Source organism: Myodes glareolus, chromosome 18 (assembly GCF_982192425.1).
Source record: "Myodes glareolus chromosome 18, mMyoGla1.1, whole genome shotgun sequence".
Classification (NCBI taxonomy): Eukaryota; Metazoa; Chordata; class Mammalia; order Rodentia; family Cricetidae; genus Myodes; species Myodes glareolus.
Genome location: NC_142043.1, coordinates 47269422 through 47287405, shown reverse-complemented (window position 1 = coordinate 47287405; position 17984 = coordinate 47269422). Strand labels below are relative to the sequence as shown.

The 17984-nt window shown below is 48.4% G+C and overlaps 1 protein-coding gene across 1 annotated transcript; it reads right to left on the bottom strand.

The window, feature by feature from the left end:
• Positions 1–2550: 2550 nt before the first annotated feature.
• Positions 2551–6919, bottom strand: Pcbd1 (pterin-4 alpha-carbinolamine dehydratase 1). Its single transcript, XM_087898142.1, has 4 exons — positions 6793–6919; positions 4433–4564; positions 3955–4035; positions 2551–3087 (listed from the first exon to the last, which is right to left on the bottom strand). Exons 1-4 carry the CDS (start codon positions 6793–6795, stop codon positions 2989–2991), a joined length of 315 nt encoding a protein of 104 aa, XP_087754268.1. The 5' UTR covers positions 6796–6919; the 3' UTR covers positions 2551–2988.
• Between the last annotated feature and the right edge of the window lie 11065 nt (positions 6920–17984).

Genomic DNA, 17984 nt, shown 5'->3' with positions numbered 1-17984 from the left:
ATGGCACTGGGTGTCAATTCTCTTTCAAATAAAAAAGAAGGTTTCCCATGGTGGGTAGCCCAGCTTTAACACCAGCAAGCTGTCAGTGCATTCTGACTTTGGCAGAATAAAGGCAAAGAATGTTGTCTTTTCTATGGATCCTGACAAATGGCCCAGATCCCTGGTCACTGGAAAACCCTAAGATCGTCGTCAGTACACTATAAGATGCTCTACAGTATATACCCTAAGGTGGTCAATCACCAGTATACCCTGGGCAACTAGCTGAACTGATGGCCGTATATCTTTTTGTCTTTGGTGTGGGTCTTGATGGTACTGAGTTGCAAAAGCCATGGCAGGCCTTCTCTCATAGCCACCGATTATAGCCTAGGTGGGCAAAAGTCAGGCTTTGACAACACCCTCCCCAGTACTGGGTACTGAACTCAGGGCCTCGTGCACGGAGGGTAAATGTCCTACTACTTTGCATTTTTAAATTTTGAGGTAGATTCTCACTCAGTTGTCCAGACTAGGCTTGACCATTTGATTCTCCCTTCTCAGTCTCCCAAGTAGGTGGCTTCCAGGCCTGTGCCATCAGGCCCAGTTTGACAGTCTTTTCTTGCCGTAGAGATCCAGGCCTTCCTTCCACTTGTGATTCCATGCGATTGTCATTTCACCCTTCTCTGTTTAGTGTCCTCCCCTAGAACTTCAGTGAACTGTGTTGATCTCAGAATAAAACTAGTTCCTAAAAGCTGTTGCCTGTCATTTGTAGATAGCGGTTTCAAATCCAGATCCATGGTGAGTGGACTAGGAAGGCCTATTGACAACAGAGCCCATCCTCCCTGTTTTCTGTTTATCCCATGTCCTCCGCTGTTAGATACAAGCACACTTGAGAACTTTGTCTGAGTGTCCGGGTGGTCTTGATGGTGAGCTGTGCAGACAGATCGCTCATTTCTCAACGTCACCCTCTGCCTCTTCTGGCCCTGGGGGGACCAGCTTACCTAGATTGACTAGACTCCAAGCCAGGGGTCATAGGTGAGGATTACAGTGGGGTGGGCTGCTCCACCTGCACTGGGTGGAGATGAGATTGCTCCCTTTCTTACCATCTTGTCACTTGGGCATTTTCTACTCTTGTGAATTGCTAGCCAGGGACCTGACCTGTGTAAACTGTCCTTAACTGCTCCAATAGCAGATAGCCCATTAATATACCTCCTTATTCTCCCTGTAGAGTAAACAGCAGGCAAGCCCTTTGCTAAGACTGAAAATTGCAGAAGCCATCAGAACTGGAGGTCTGTCTGCTGTTGGACTCTGATGTATGCCTGTGAATTAGGAAGTGTATTGGGAATGACGAGTATACGCAGAAGGGGACTGGGTAAGGAGCTGGTTCCAGTGATAATGGTAGCCAAGTTGGCTAGCTAGAGGAGCAGTTCCAGTTTAGAGCTCAAGATCCATGAAGTCAGGAAAGTACTGATAATCCCAGCTCAAATAGGAGTCCAGAGTTCTATGTGAAGGATAGGCAGCCTTTTTGCTCTAGACGAGCCTTCAACTGATTGAACGAACCTTACCTATATTAGAGCAATCTGCTTTACTAAGAACCAATTCAAAGCTTAATGACCTCAACGAGAACCCCTCTGCTCCAGCACAGCCAGAATCCTCTTTGGTCAAATGTCTGGTACCTCATGGCATATCTAGGTTCATTTATACAAAATTAGCCATGATAGTACAAGGAAGAAAATAACGGTTGCAAACTGCATGCATCTCTAGATCTATGTTCACATGCTGTATGCACACATTGCCCTATTCCTGGACCATCAGCAGTTCTGGTCTCTGGGGATATAACTGGCATCCTTCCTTGTCAGCATCAGTCACTTCTGTGTGCCCTTAGCTCATGCCTCATCTTGTGACAGTTCATGGTTTTTATGTCTGATTACCCCACATGACAATGAGCCTGCAGGCAAAGTCCTCGGCTCCCTCCTTTCCCTCAGTACATTGACTCTACCTGGCTGCCCAACAAAATAAGAGTTTCTATTCAGTTGCATTTTAGCTGGGGACAAGCTTGCGACCTTGATGGGATCGTTCCTGTTGGCTGAACATGTGCAAAGCCCTGAGTTAGATCCCCAGAGTCACAAAAACCAGAATAGACCCCTCAAAATTAAGCATGATTATGTCATGATTATGTATGGGTGGTGGTGGTGTACGCCTTTAATCCCAGCACTAGGGAGACAGAGGCAGGTGGATCTCCAAGTTTGAGGCCAGCCTGGTCTACAGAGTGAGTTCCAGGACAGTCGGGGCTACACAGAGAAACCCTGTCTCAAAAATACAAACCAAAACCCTGTGCTGGAGAGATGGCTCAGAGGTTAAGAGCACTGATTTTCTTCCAGAGGTCCTGAGTTCAAGTCCCAGTAAACCACATGGTGGCTTACAAGCATCTGTAATGAAATCTGGTGCCCTCTTCTGGACTGCAGACATACACGCAGACAGAATACCGTAAACTAAAATAAATCTTTAAAAAAAAAAAATCCATACTTGATTTCAGTTTGTCATGGCCTGTGGAAAAGAAGGTTCCAGAAGCTGAACCAATTGATAGCATGGTTTTATTGGAGGCATCAAAACATGTTTCTGTGATACAGTGGGGCTTGTTTCAGTTCTGGGGTCTAAGATTGAACTTTATGTCATGCTTTAACCCAGCTACTTGGACAGTGAACTAGAAAGGGTAGAAAAGGAGCAAAATGCAACCTGGAAAGAACACTGCTGCTGCTGGGGAGCCTATGGAGGAAGGAAAACCTTATCCAAAGTAGTGTAGCACGGCAGAGCCCCAGTGAGGAGCGTGACACAGGTGAAGGTTGCAGTTCTTACCGCTGACATTGACACCTACATCTTCTACACAGGGACCCGTCTCTCAATGGAGGTGGTGCTCACTGCAAGCAGCAGGGACCAACGGCCAGCCTCCTTGGGTTCCTCTCTGGGTTCCTGTTCAGTCAGCACCCCCACCCCCACCAGGAAATAAAAAAGGGTTTATGTCATAGACACAGCGACTTGTTCGATGAAGCTAGCCAGGTTTATGTCCCGTTCTGAAAGACCGGCGCACTCGTGGGTGCTCAAGGTGATATGGACCTGAATGAGAGAAAACCAGAAGTTCAGTGACAGGCAAGCCCCCTCCCGAGAAGAGCAACAGAGCCACCAGCTGTGCGCTCAGCTCAACCAGGGACCGCAGGAACTGGCCACTAGTCACCCCCAAAGACAGCAGGTGGTCACTGTTTTCCTGACCGCTCTAAGAAAGGGGCACACCTGCTGACACACCATTTTCCTTCGATAGTTTCCCAAAATAATGGTGATTTCAGTAATAGGATAAAAAGAAATTCACAGTCAGAATGGAAGCCAGGGGCCAGCAAGATGTCTCAGTGGGAAAAGACATTCGCCAGCAGGCCTAACAACCCGAGTTCAACTTCCAGGATCCACAGAGTAGAAGGAGAGAACAGACTCCCACAAGTAGCCATCTTGCTTCCACATGCACAGAATATATGTGCCCATACACTACACATATGTTTAAAAAAAATCTTTTTTTTTTGAAGACAAAAGCTAAAATCAGAACTGAAGGTGGGCGTCCAAACACATCCTTCATGTTTTTATAGACAGTCCAGCAGCGCTTTCAGCACGTCCATAAGACAGTCTAAGCTGCTGAGAGAGACAACCGAGTTCCGTCTTACTGTTCCCTCTCGTTCTTTCATCCGGAATAAAGCCGCTGGTGCTATTAACAGTGCCCTCCCTAATATCTGACTGCAATTGTTCAGGGTATTTTACTTTGCACTTATAATCAGCCCTGAGACGGGCTGTCTTGTGGGGAGTCTCTGTTGGCTCTAGGAAGGGGACAGACAGACAGGTGACAGAAGGGGCATCAGCTAACTGGTGAGGAAGGGCCCAGGGTCAGGTCCAAGAGCAAATCTTCAGGAAGACAAGGCTCTAAGATGGGAGCAGGCTCACCTTGTTGTACACGTTAAACCACTCGGGATGGTGGTCCAGCTTCTCAGCCTGCAAGGCCACTCTTGTCATGAAGCCAAAAGCCTGATGAAATGAAGGGAGACCCAGACCTCGTCATGGCCTAGATACAGGAGGATAGCTTAGCTTCTTCCAGGGACCCTGGAGCTCTAACCTCCCCTGTGACATCCTGTCCCTTACTCTGAGGCCCGTGTTAGTGTTACATCCCCAGTGTGGTGCGCACAGTGCGGGCGGTTGGTGTCTGCCAGTATTTTGCTTTTAACGTGTCTTTAGAAGGACACGCACTTGCTACCCTTTGGAGGACCGCCTCCTCCAAGGACTTCGAGTTCAGGGAAGGCGGGGCCCAAGGCCCTTCTCTTTGTAGCCACTTGGAAATGTCCCCCCCCCCCCCCCCCCGTGGCTAGTAGGACATGGCCTGAGCACAGAATGTGGCCCGGTCACCCCCCACACACACACCACATACCCTGTTGAAGTCTTTAAAATGAAACTGTTTGAAGATGGCATCTCGGCCTTCCAGTTCATTCCACCCTACCGCCCTCAGATTTGGCAGCAGCTGGTCCCGCTCCTCAGCACTCAGCCTGTGTGCCTTGCCAGCCTAGGAGAGGGAGAACAGAGGCCCCTGGGCATTCCTTTTATAGGTCAAGAACATGCCCGACTTTTGGGGAAGAATTTAGCCGGTGCTGGCTGCTGTGGATACAAGTGCCCTGCCCCAAGCCACAGGTCTTTGGGTTTGCAGGGAAGCGCCCCGCTAGGAGGTGGGGTCTGGGCTGGCTTATTGATAGACTCTTGGGTCCTGTATGTTTTGTTTTGGTTTTTTTTCAGTTGGTTGGTTTTGGTGTATGTATGTGGGTGGGTACATGTATGTGCATGTATGTGTGAGGAGGCCAGAAAGCAATCTCAGATGCCATTTGCAGGTATCATTTGCCTGTAGTTTAATAAAAAAAAATTGCATTAAAATTTTTATTTTATGTGTAAAGGTGTTTTGTCATCACATTCTAGTGCCTGAAGAGGCCAGAAGAGGGTGTCGAATACCTCAGAACCAGAATCCCTTGCAATTGTGAGCTGTCACATGAGTGCTGGGAACCAAATCCAGGTCCTTTGGAATAGAAGCCAGTGTTCTTAACCATGGAGCAATTCTCCAGCCTCCTCCCTACTTTGTTTGCTTTATTTAGACAAGGTCTCTCACCAAGTAGGCTAAACTCACTGCCATTGAGCCTCAGAGATCCATCTATCTCTGCCTCCCCGATTCTGGGATTACAAGTACAAACTACATTTTAAAAGTGCTTCCTTGGATAAGAAGACTGTGTGACAGGTTCCAGGCCAGCACTGGGGCCTACAGACCAGCCCTGGGAACTACAGACCATCCCTGGGGTCTATAGACCATCCCTGGGAACTACAGACCATCCCTGGGGTCTACAGACCAGCCCTGGGAACTACAAACCAGCATTGGGGTCTACAGACCAGCCCTGGGGCCTACAGACCAGCATTGGGGCCTACAGACCAGCACTGGGGTCTACAGACCAGCCTTGGGAACTACAGACCATCACTGGGGTCTACAAACCATCCCTGGGGCTTATGGACCAGCCCTGGGGTCTATAGACCAGCACTGGGAACTACAGACCATCCCTGGGGCCTACAGACCATCCCTGGGGCTTATGGACCAGCCCTGGGGTCTATAGACCAGCACTGGGAACTACAGGTCATCACTGGGGTCTACAGACCATCCCTGGGGCTTATGGACCAGCCCTGGGGTCTATAGACCAGCACTGGGAACTACAGACCATCCCTGGGGCCTACAGACCAGCACTGGTGTTTGTGCTCTGCCTCATCACTCCGCTTCACTGACAAGGGATGGCCGAAGAGAAGGAAACAGAAATCTGCACTGTGGTTAATAATAGGGAAGTCTTTCCAGAGCCCGCTGATAAGCTGGGCTCTTGTAACCAGGCAACCAGATATCAACCGGGTACCAGAACCCACTGTTTTGGTTTTTTCTTGTTGTTTATTATTTTGGTTTTATGTTTTGTTTTGTTTTTCTTGACTCCCAAAGGAGTAGTGGGTACAGGCGAGCTGGAGGGATGCTGGAAGGTACGGTAAGGTGGGGGTGGGGGAGAGATCGTACCTTCTCTTTAAAGTTTTCCAGAACACCCTAGTCTTAGAATGACAACGCTCTGCACTCTGGAGTCAGAAGGGTAAGGGCCTTGTTTGCTTAGCAAAGCTCTGTCGGCCTTTGGCAGTGTGGGTCCAGGGATTACTGATTATCCAAGCCTGTGTCTTTGGTCCCCAGTGACCCTTCCCAGGCCACAGCTGCCGAAACGGCTTCCAACTTCCAATCCCCCGACTGCTCCAAAGGTACAGAGAATTGCTCTGCTTGATAAGAGTTTCAGGGTCTAGCAGTTCCAGGGGCACCCCTTTCCAAAGGACCTAAGATCCTGACCCACGAAGGTGGGACACAGAATCCCAGTTAGGTGCTTGGGCGGGGCGCAAGACCGGAGACAGCACTAGGGTGCCGAGAGAACTGAGCCCCACCAGATTCGGCACCCCAAGGGACCAGCTAGCTGTAGGGCCAGGACCAAGGCATGGAGACCCGCCTTCCTGACACACCCCGCCGAGCCCGTCAGCAGGCGGCCTGGAGTCCAGACAGGCCAGGCTTTGGTCTCTCCAGGCCCGCCACCACCGCCACCTCCCATATCTGCACCCCGGCGCCCCCGAGGGCGGCAAGGTGACCCTAGCCCAGCGCGATGGCGCTGCCCGCACCCTCAACATCGGAGCCCTAGCCCGACTTCCCGATCCCGGCTCAGGGTTCGCCATACGTCCTGCGCTTACCATGTCCAGCGCTGGTAGCAGGTGGCGGCAGAGAGGGAGAGGCGGCCGGCAGGCAGCAGGCCACCCGCGGGGGCGGAGCAGAGATCCGGCCGCCGCCGGGTAATAATTAACATGGGTCCTCCTTGCTCCACGCCCTTCCAGCGTTTTCTATGCCCTGTGCTCTGTGAGCATGGCTGTGTGATGGGCTCCAGGGCAAGGGCTTTGGTTCCTTGCTCTGCTCCCTGTCTGCTGAAGGACTCTGAGTGCCAGACTGCCTGACTTATTGGTAACGACAACGACAAAAGCCACCCAGGTAAATGTGACACACACTGAATTACACATACATAAAGATCACCATTGTAACTGCCCTGACAGGAGAGAAGATATCTAAAGGGAGACACTGTGTCCCTCCCCTGGGTTGTCAGGCCGTTGAAACAATGAACCCTAAGAAATCGAAATTTCTCTAGGAGTCTTATGTTAGGAGAAGGAAAAGGCTGGGATCTGGTGCCAGCCAGAAGAGAAAGTTGACGACTGGAAAGATGTCACACCATTCTGACAACTTGCCAGACCACCTTGAAGGTGACCACACCTTGGCTGCAACTGCTTAGCTAGGCATTCCCCTTGCTCTCTGTTTAAATCTGAGCCTTACAGCAGAAGGCGGACTTGGAGGATCCTGGACTTTGTTTCTTTTGCTAGCGTGTCCACATTGAATATAATCACCTTGTTCTGCATTCCACTGTTTTAATTTTCAGAAAGATTTACTTATTTGTTTGTATGTGTGTATGTATGTGTGCACACATGAGTTTACGTGCACAGCATGCGTGTTGGTGTCATGGAGGGCAAGCGGAGAAGGGATCCCCTGGAACTGGAGTTACATGCTGTTGTGAGCTGCCTGATGGGGTGCTGGGAGGCAAATTCAGATTTTCTGCAAGAACTGTAAGTGCTCTGAACCCCTGTGCCATCTCTTCAGTCTCTCTGTGCTGACTTTGCTCTTTAGTTGGCATACAGAGAGCAGGTGGCCGAGCCTGGCTTGTTAGGGCTGCTAGGGTCCACACTCTGACCCTAACGACTCCAGTAACAGGGTGAGATGTATCTTCTCTTAGGAAACCGTTGACCTAGTCAGCTCTGAAGTTTCCTTGTGCCACCTGATACCCTCTCTCCTTCCAGGGCTCCCCCTAAGCCAACCGTTTACAATTGCTGTAGCCTGTATTTTCTGCACAGTCTCATACATACAACCATATAGTATTTACTCAGCATCTTTGCTTTGAGGCCCAGCCCTGTGCCATGTGCCAATAGTTCTTTGCTTTCATGGCTAAGTAAAATTATTGTTTCCTTAGCTGTGGAAGGGGTGGTGGGTATAGGTGAGTTGTTGGGAGGGGGCTTCACTTTTTCTTTAACATCGTCTAGAACTTCCTAAGTCAGACTGACAACCCTCTAAACTCATTGATTGGCTGTGAATGAAAGTTTCTGAAAAGAACTACCCCTCCCACTGAGCCTTCTACAAGGCTGATTAACTGATGTGGCAGTTCTCAACCTTCCTAATGCTGCGACCTTTTAATACAGTTCCTTGTGCTGTGATGACCCTATCTTAGAGTTCCTATTGCTGTGAAGAGACACCGTGACCACGTCAACTCTTATAAAGGAAAAAAAATATTTAACTGGGCTGGCTTACATTTTCAGAGGTTTAGTCCATTATTGTGGTGGAACACAGAGGCATGCAGCAGACATGTGGCTGGAGAAGGAGCTAAGTGTCCTTCATCTTGACTTGTAGACGGCAGGAAGTGGTCTGTTTCACTAGGAGTAGCTTGAGCACAGGAGACCTCAAAGCCCACCCACGCAGTGACACACTTCCTCCAACAAGGTCACACCTACTCCGGTAAAGCCACACCTCCTAATAGTGCAACTCCCTTTGGGAGTCATTTTCTTTCAAACCACCACAACTCCCAACCATAAAATCATTTTTATTGCTACTTCGTAACTGTAATTTTACTACTGTTATGCATTACAATGTAAATATCTGATATGTGACCCCTCTGGGGTTCGTGACCCACAGGTTGAGAACTGTTGGGAGCCTTGGTGGTTCTGGAGAGTTGAGAAAGCGGCAGGTCCAGAACTTTATCATCTTGGGTCATCTTCAGCTCCCTTAATAACCATCTATTTTGGGCTGGAGAGATGACTCAGAGGTTAAGAGCATTGCCTGCTCTTCCAAAGGGCCTGAGTTCAATTCCCAGCAACCACATGGTGGCTCACAACCATCTGTAATGAGGTCTGGTGCCCAGAAGGCATACACATAGACAGAATATTGTATACATAATAAATAAATAAATATTTTTTAAAAAATAACCACCTATTTCCCTCTGTATGTGACCTAGCATGTTGGTGGCTGGTAGATAAATCCTTTGAAGTACACAGACAGAGCCCTAGTTTTCATCAACCCAGTGGCTAGAAATGGCCACCAGATGGCATGTGAGGTCTCTGGCTGACATTGCCCACTGTTCTGGAACTCATCTACTTAATGTTTCTCCCAACATGTTTGAAAAACGTCTTCATTTTTAAAGTTTTCTTTGTTCTGTTATTAGAAGAATATGAAACTGTTAACCATATTGGAACATGGAATTTGGAGTAGTTGAAGTGAGTGTTCCTGGGTTTCCATCACTCTCATCCAGCTCCAGAATATACTCTCTGTCCTTTTGGGGGTGAGGGATGTGTGTGAGTGTGTGCATGCGTGCGTGCGTGTGTGTGTGTGTGTGTGTGTGTGTGTGTGTGTGTGTGTGCAGGTACCCACAAGGGCCAACTCCCATACAGCTGGAGTTATAAGCAGTTGTGAGCTACCCCAATGTGAGTTCTGGGAATTGAGCCCAGCTTCTCTGGAAGAGCAGTAAGTGCTCTTTACTGCTGAGCCATTTCTCTAGTCCCTTAACGCTCGATACTTCCTAAGAATATTAGGCTCGTGGTTAAGCACCGTTAAGTGCTGTTGAGAATGTTAATTCTGTGATTTGTCTTTATTGCCTGCTCCCTTCAGTGGATTTTCCTCTGATGGTGTTTTTTTGCTTTACTGTCTTTAAACAAACTAAGCTGTTAGGAACTAGCCTCTCCTCTTGATTGACAGCCGCAGGCCCTTCCTTCCTTTGTGCCTGCCTGCCTTGAGCTGTGTGTGTGGGGGGGTGTCTGTCAACCAAGCAGCCCTTTTCTTAGCAATTGGCTCAACTGTTAGCAGGGCAGACCAGCTGCTTTGACTGCTCTCTGGTCACTCGCAGAGAACGCCGCTCCAGGTGCAAAGGCCACTGCAGTCAGGGCTGCAGCTGGAGCCAGACCTGCTGCTGGAGGCTTTGCTGCAGTCATGGCCAGTCCACGCAACAATCACAGCCTATAAAAGACGGGCGGACACAGGCCTTGATGAACTGCGGACAGTCTTGTTCTCCCTACTGCACCGTTTTCACTCGACGTAGGGGCGGGAGGGACCTCCCCAGTGGTGCAGTAAGAAGCCTGTGGTTGGTGTAATAGGAAACTTTAAAAAAGCAAGCAAACAAACAAAAAGCTACATTTATTTGCATGCTTACTTGCATGCATGTGTGCATGTGGGCACATGTGTGCCACATGGATGTAAGGAAGCCAGAAAACAATGTTCAGGAGTCAGTCAGTCCTCTTTTTCTATCATGTGGATGCCAAGTATTGAACTCAGGTTATCAGGATTTAGCAGCAAGTACCTTTACCTGCTGAGCCGTCTCATAGGCCCAATTCCTCCTTTTTTCACTCTATTGTCCGGGCCTTTGTTAGAAAACCAATTGACTGCGTGTGTGGGTTGACTCTGGGTGCTCATTCATCTACTATGCATGGAGACACCCACACCACTGTCCTGACCACCACAGCTTTTTAATAAGTTTAAAAGTCTGGTACCTAAGTCTCCTAGCAATAAAGCATTGTTTTTTTTTAATTAACCTTTCTTCCTGCATACTCCGCCTCCCCTCTGTAGCAATGTAGCTAATGTGCTAATATAAATTCTGTTTTTTGTTTTTGCAAAATTTCTGCTGCCTCATATACACATAATTTATGTACTATATGATGTATATATTACAAGAATACTATATTACACATTGTTTTGTATAAAACATAACACTTAAGCTAGAACTTTTGTCCTACCCATGATGCCTCAATCTATAAAAATATTCTAACTACTGCCCTGTATTCGGTGATGGAAGTCCACCCTGGTTTCTCCGCGCAATGATGGCCACTCAGGTTGTCTTCAACTCCTTACCATGACCACACCACGATCACCCCAATATCGCCTGAGCACATGCTCCCTCAAAACCCCCAGGACAAGGCTGCATTTGTATCTCCAGCAGCTCCCAAGCTGACAAACACAACCCGCACAACCAGCACTTCCCCTCACAGGTGTGCATCTCAGAACCTTCCAGATGTTTCCAGAACGGGGACGGCAGCAGCTGTTCTCGCACGTCTCACCTTTGGCAGCATCAGACCTCTGGGGGGAGTGTGAGGGGCTGACAGCTACAGAGAGCCGGAGGCCTTTCTCTGTGAGTTGCTCTGGTCCCTGAGGGCAGTGAGGATTTCACAGGCGTATCAGCATTCGGAGTGCACTATCTGTGAGTTGCTTTCTAATATCCTTTTTGCCCATCTTCTAGAATTCATTTATTTTTTTCTCTTTTTAGTTGACTTTTTGGGAGTCCCTGTGTAGACAACACTGCTTCTCAGCTTTGCGTCTTGTGAACAACGGCCTCTGCCTTTCCTGTAGATGTACACTAACTGCAGCCATGGTCTCTTGTAGGTTATATTTGTTTACTGAGGGAGGAAGGAGGAAGGAAAGGGTGGTCAGCTGGCAGGCAACTTTCTGGAGCGGATTCTCTTCCTTTGATCATGTGGGACCCAGGGATTGAACTCAGGTCGTCAGGCTTGGAAGCAAGCACCTGTAGCCATCTTGCCAGCCCATAGGAACACGGTTCATCTTCCTGTGTTCTTCGTTTAATAGTGGTTCACATTCATGGACATAGGACAGTGGTCCTCTTCACTTGGTGTGTTTTCCTTTTAGCATTTTCATTTTTGTCTTGGTGTTTGGGACTGTAGCCCTCACACCCCCAATTTTCTGTGACCCCCTTGCTTGTAAACAACTTGTTTTCCTATGCTTGCAGCTGCTCTGAGCACAAGGGCCTCGTGAGTTCCTGATGGCAGGGGAGTGGTTTCTGGTCGGCTTGCAGCTGAAAAGTCCTGAGAGCTGGAGCGTGGCCATTAGTCAGGAGAGCCCTATAGAAGCTGCCCTGGGACACACTAAAGAGGGCATTCTTATTTCAAGGATGACGTGCCAGTGTGTGTTTCAATCTCCAGCCCCTTGACCAACTTGCGAACCGTTGCATGGTAGACAGGCAGTACGATACAGGCAGACTGTACATCTTGGGAGACAAAAAAGTGTTTTACAGTATAGGCCACCTAGTGAGCCTATTGCCTCTCCCTCCCAAATGCTGAGATTACAGCAACTAACCATGAGCCATGTATTAGCATTTTCTAAAGAGGAGCTCCCAATAATCTTTCCATGTTAGCAGAGGGACACTGTTGTGATCACTGTTTTTTGTTTTGTTTTGAGACAGGTTTCTCTGTGTAACAGCTTTGACTGTCCTGGAACTTGCTTTGTAGTCCAGGCTGGCCTTGAACTCACAGAGATCTGCCTGCCTCTGCCTTCCAAAGGCTGGGATTAAAGGCATGCGCCACTACCACCAGGCTGTTTTTCTGGTTTGGAGACAAGGTCTCTTGTAGTCATGGCTGGATTCAAACTCACTGTGTGCTGGAGGATGACCATGACCTTTTGATGCCCCTTCTACCTCCCTAGGATTACAGGTGTGTGCTGTTTTGCTTTTTTTTTATTGCCATTTTGAATGCAGTAGTGACTTCCCACACAGTGTGCTTGCTGGCTGTCCATGACAAAAAATGAAATTCGCCCCTCCTACCTCCCTAGTGTTGGGATTACAGGTGTGTACTGTTTTGCTTTTTTTTTTATTGCCATTTTGAATGCAGTAGTGACTTCCCACACAGTGTGCTTGCTGGCTGTCCATGACAAAAAATGAAATTCTGATAGGTTCTATCTGTGTGTGTGTATGGGGTATATCACCCGGGTGCCTGAAGCCAAGGTTGGTCTATGTGTGTATGGACGGGGCATATCATCAGGGTACCTGATGCCATGGTTGCTCATATTTGGCTTAGGACAAATGCTTACTGCTTCTGGAGCAAAAGCTGTGTTTCATGTCTTTAGAGGCTGTCTTTATTTTAATAATCACCATGGCGTTTGGGGAGGGCGGCAGAACTGGAGATTCTGCCCCGCAAGCGAGCCTTCTCCCACAGAACTACAAGAGAAATGGCTTCTCCCTGAACCTAAGGAAACAAGTCCTCACCGTAAAGAAAATCTTCAATAATCGTTTTAGGATTTGAAAGGACAATCGATCCAGTACGAGGAAAATTATGTGTTTCAAGTTTGTTTAAAAATATTCTTTATCGAATTGTTGTAAACTAAAGATAGCTCCAAATGAGAAAGAAAGAAAGAAACCAAACAACAAAACCAACCTTTCTTATGTGCAGAAAGTACAACTTAGAAACAAAGCTGTTTTACACACCCTCCCCCTCTCCAAAGTTCTGGGAAAGAATTTCCAGGCCTTCACTTAGACCAGCACCATTGACTACAGCTTGCTGTTCCAGAATGCTGCCAACAAAAGCCCAGGTAGAAATCTTAATCCGGGAACTGGGAGAGTAGCTCAGTGGGTAAAATGCTTTGGCTGTAGGAAACTCATGAGGGCCTGAGTTCAAATCCCCAGCACCTGTGCACAGAAAAGAGGCATGGCGGCACCAGCCAGTGATCCCAGCGCTGGGAAGGTAGGGAGAGCATGATGGGGGCTTGCCCAGCCTAGCTGAGTTGGTGAGTTCCAGGCTCAGTGAGAGACCCTGCCTCAAAAGAACATGGTGCGGAGAGCTGGAGAGATGGCTCAGCCATTAAGAGCATTGGCTGCTCTTCCAGAGGACCTGAGTTCAAGTCCCAGCAACTGTAGGGTGGCTCACAACTGTCTGTAACTCATTCCCAGCACCCACATGGCATCTCACAGCTGTCTGTAACTCCAGTTCCAGAGGATTGGAAATCCTCATATCAATGTACATTTTAAAAAGCATAGGGTGGGGAGCAATCAAGTAAGACACCTAACATCAGCCTCTGGCCTTCACATGTACCCACAAATACAAACTATATACAACACATACACACACACGTCATAATTCAGGGTGGACAGCTGTTCAAATCTGGCGTTATGAATCATTTGGTTCTTTCCCCTGCCCTGCAAAAACAAACAGCAAAAAATACAAATGAAAATAAAACCGAAAATGAGCTAAGCATGGATACACATACCTGTAATCCCGGCACACCCCTGTAATCCCAGCCCTCTAGAGATTGACGCAGGAGGATTTCGAGTTCAAGGTTAGCCTGAGCCACACAGGCTTGTCTCAAAAACAAAATATTGGAGAGCATTTGCTTGCAAGCATTGCACACCTTACGTGTGGAGAACTTCCCAGGACTGCTGGCTCTGCTCACCTGAGCGGTTCCTCCTCTGCCAGAGGAAAGGCTAGAGCCTCTCACAAGTGGGAATACTTGAGAAGGCACTCCTATAACCAGGGCGGCTATCAGTGACTCATAAAGATATGACAGGGATTAAGTGTTACACAGACGTGCCCTTTGAAACCCAGATAAATATCTCCCAACATCTCTCCTGAAGGACACGGAGAAGCGGGGAAGTGGAAAGAGAGAAAATCTGGTCCTGGGATGTGCCGTTAGAGGAGGGGCTAGACTCAGACCTCACTCTTCCCAGATCTTTCGATTTTCTCCCATCCCCCTTCCTTCCTTCCTCTCCTCACCTCAAGTTAAAAAACAAACTAAAAACAAACAAACAAACAAACAAACAAACAAGGACAGGATTGCTCCTAGAAATGGTGGAAGAGGCTTACTGTAGATAAGAGGGAGAGAGCAACCGACAGAGGAATCTGGAAGGGTCCAGACTGAACTGGGCCATGGTGAGAGGGTGGTGAGAGAGGGAGAGGAACCAGGGGTGATCCAGGAGACAGTGAGCACCAAGAGGCCAAGAGACAAAATGGCTGGCTTTGTAGGGATGAGCATCTGCAGGGAGGGAGGTAAAGCTCAGGGCTGGGAAGGTAGAGGCTAGGGGGCCCAGTGTGAGAGGAACCAGGACTCTGTGCCAGGTACTGGCCATTCTGAGAGGCATTGGCAGCAGCTGCAGCTCTGACATGTTAAATGGGCACCTCGGCCATTTGTCCCAAGTTTGAGACCCAACATTTCGCTCCCTTCTCTCTTCTCCATACCTTTCCCGCCCCTTTCTCTCCCTTCTCCCCTACCTTACCCCCTCCCCTCCTGTTCCCACCTGCCTTTTGTTTAGCATCTTTCCTCAGCTCCATTTTGTACCAAGCTTTTTCTTTTGGGCCACCAACCAGCTCCCAAATGGAGTCTTACTAGTTTTGAATGCCCAGCCTAGCTTAGACTTGTTTCTGGCTAGCTCTTTTGGTTTTTGTTTGTTGGTTTTGTTTTTCAAGACAGGGTTTACTCTGTGTAGCTTTGGAGCCTGTCCTGGAGCTCACTCTGCAGCCTCAAAATCACAGATCTGTCTGCCTCTGCCTCCCTAGTGCTGGGATTAAAGGCCTGCACCACCACCGCCAGGCTAGCTCTTTTAACTTAAACTAACCTGTTTTCTCTTTGTCTACCTTTTGCCTCAGGGCCTTTGACCTTTCTTCCTCTGTATATCTTATATTCACAGCTTCTCCTGTCTGTCTGCAGGCTGCCTGCCTGGCCTGGGCATGCCCCTTTCCTTCTCCTTGTTCTCTTTTTTCTTTTCTCCTCCTGTTTATTCTCTTTGCCCGCCAGCACCCCCTATCCTCCTGCCTAGCTATTGGCTGTTCAGCTTTTATTAGATCAATCAGGTGCCGTAGGCAGGCAAGGTGAAACAAATGCAACATCTTTACATAGTTAAACATACATCCTTACATCATTAAACAAACATCCTTACATCATTAAACAAATGCAGCAAAAGCAAATGTAACACATTACATCTTTGCTCAGTTAAAATGATATTCCACAACACCGCTCCCTTTTCTTCCTTGAACCTGACAGTCTGCCTCTTCTGTCTGGGATATTCTCTTTACTCAACCCTTACAGACTTCAAGGTACAGGGAGCTAAGGTCCCCTCTCAAACAAAAGTAGACAAGTATGAAGGTAAGTGTGAACTCCCGGTCCCTGGGTGGACAGTGATGGAATTAGAATCTGGTGCCATTGCCCATGGTTCTCAGGTCCCCAGCAGGAGCCAGTGACTGCCTGCTTAGGTAGACAGATTTCTTGGAACCACTTCGATCACCCTGCTGTCTTTCCTGCTGTAAGACTTTTCTCATAGACTTGCAGGGAGGGAGCCTTTGGTATGATCTGCATCAGAGAATTTCTTCCACTCTCATTTGTTCTTCAGCTTTGCAACTTGGACAACCTAAGCATTAAATTCTTGCATAGTCCAGTCTGTTCGGCTTGTTCTTTATGCTTCCAGATCTCCATATATATATGTGTATACACACACACACACACACACGCAGGTTTTTTTTTTAAAGCCAGCTGTTGAAAGCTGTGTCAATCTGTTAGACAGGGTTATATATAGAGCCAAACGATCGCCATGTTGGGGAGTTTGGCTGGGCCTACTCACAAAAGGTCATCACAACTGGGCTTGTTGACTGTCAGCATTCACTCTTGGAAAGAGGTAGGGAGGATTATGGGACCCTCACCTGAGTCTCCAGCCTCACCTCCCAACAAGTTGTATACAATTCTGTCCTAAGGTTTCTTTCTGGGAGGGGCTAGGGTGTATAGGCTAGGAAGTCTAAGGGATGGGCTCCATCCATGAGAAAGACCTCGTCTCTGCGCTGTAAAGAATTTCCTTTTGGCCTTTTGAGGGGGCACAGTTACACCCCAGTAAGTTACCCTTTACCTAGGTTCTGTAAGGAAGTCCCATAAACTGTTGGTTCCCCAGAGTGAATTTTGGTGGCACTGTACCTTGGTATGTTGTTGAGATCTTAGGAGAAGGGATAGATTTTAGCAATACCATCTCTCTGGCATTTCCTGGGGGGCATCATGTGAGATGCAATAACAAAACCCACAGATGTGAGAGCATTCCCAGTGCTTATCCCTCATTCGTCCAAGCAGATAAGCAATTATCTCCAGCACTGATGCTCCTTCCTTCCCCCTGACCTGGACACCTGGTGTGGTTAGTTAGTTTTCATTGTGGTGGACTGGGTTTGGAGTCACCTATGAGGCACACTTCTGGGCTGGTCGTTGACCATTCCAGAGGACTTTAACTTACGGAGGGAAGACTCATCCTGAGTGTGGGTGGCACTAACCCATTGAGGCACCTGCACTACAGGATGGTATGTGCGCCGGGAACTAGGCTGGAGATTTAAAAAGCACACACACACACGAGAGAGAGACAGAGAGACAGAGAGAGAGAGAGAGAGACAGAGAGAGAGAGACAGACAGACAGACAGAGAGACAGACATGGGTCATCCTTGCAATAAGAATGCCAATTTTATTGTGCTCCAGGGAAGCTTATATAGGGATCCTTAACTAATAGCCACACCCCAGCTCTTGGGCTTTCCAGCTGTAAAACCCACCAGAATTCACTCCCCGGCCATCAGGAACTCCTGAGGGTCTCGTGCTCAGAGCAGCTGCAGGCACAGGAAAACAAGTTGCTTCACTCCAGCAGCCAAAGGGTCTGAGGCAGGCAAAGAAAATCAAGGGGCCAGGGGTCTGCAGCCCCCCCCCCCAACCCATGACCAGGGGTCTTTGACTAAGTGAAAAGGGAAGATGGAGGAAGTGAGCCGAGCACCAGCATTCATCGCTCTCATTCCTAATTGTAGACACCGTGTGACTGGCCGCCTCCTGCTGCCACGCCCACTGCCACGAGGGATTGCAACCCCTCACATGGTGAGGAAAACAGGCCCTCCCCTACCTTAAGGTGATTTGGTTGGTATTTCCTCGCAGTGGTGAGCAAAGTACTGACAAAGACACAGCGACCTTTGTAACCCTCCAGCTACGTCCTGGCACTGGTCTCTGCTTTTTCTGTCCCATCCCTTTGATCTGCCAGCTCTAATGTGTGTTTGAATTTCTCTAGCTTCAGAGTTCGTTTTGAAAT

What these genes read in the sequence shown, in the direction of transcription:
- Pcbd1 (XM_087898142.1), bottom strand. An exon ending in ATTTTAAAGACTTCAACAGG is followed by an intron (nt 4,036 to 4,432) that starts GTATGTGGTGTG and finishes TCATTTCATCAG; the next exon opens with GCTTTTGGCTTCATGACAAG. An exon ending in GGTTTAACGTGTACAACAAG is followed by an intron (nt 3,088 to 3,954) that starts GTGAGCCTGCTC and finishes TCTCTCATTCAG; the next exon opens with GTCCATATCACCTTGAGCAC.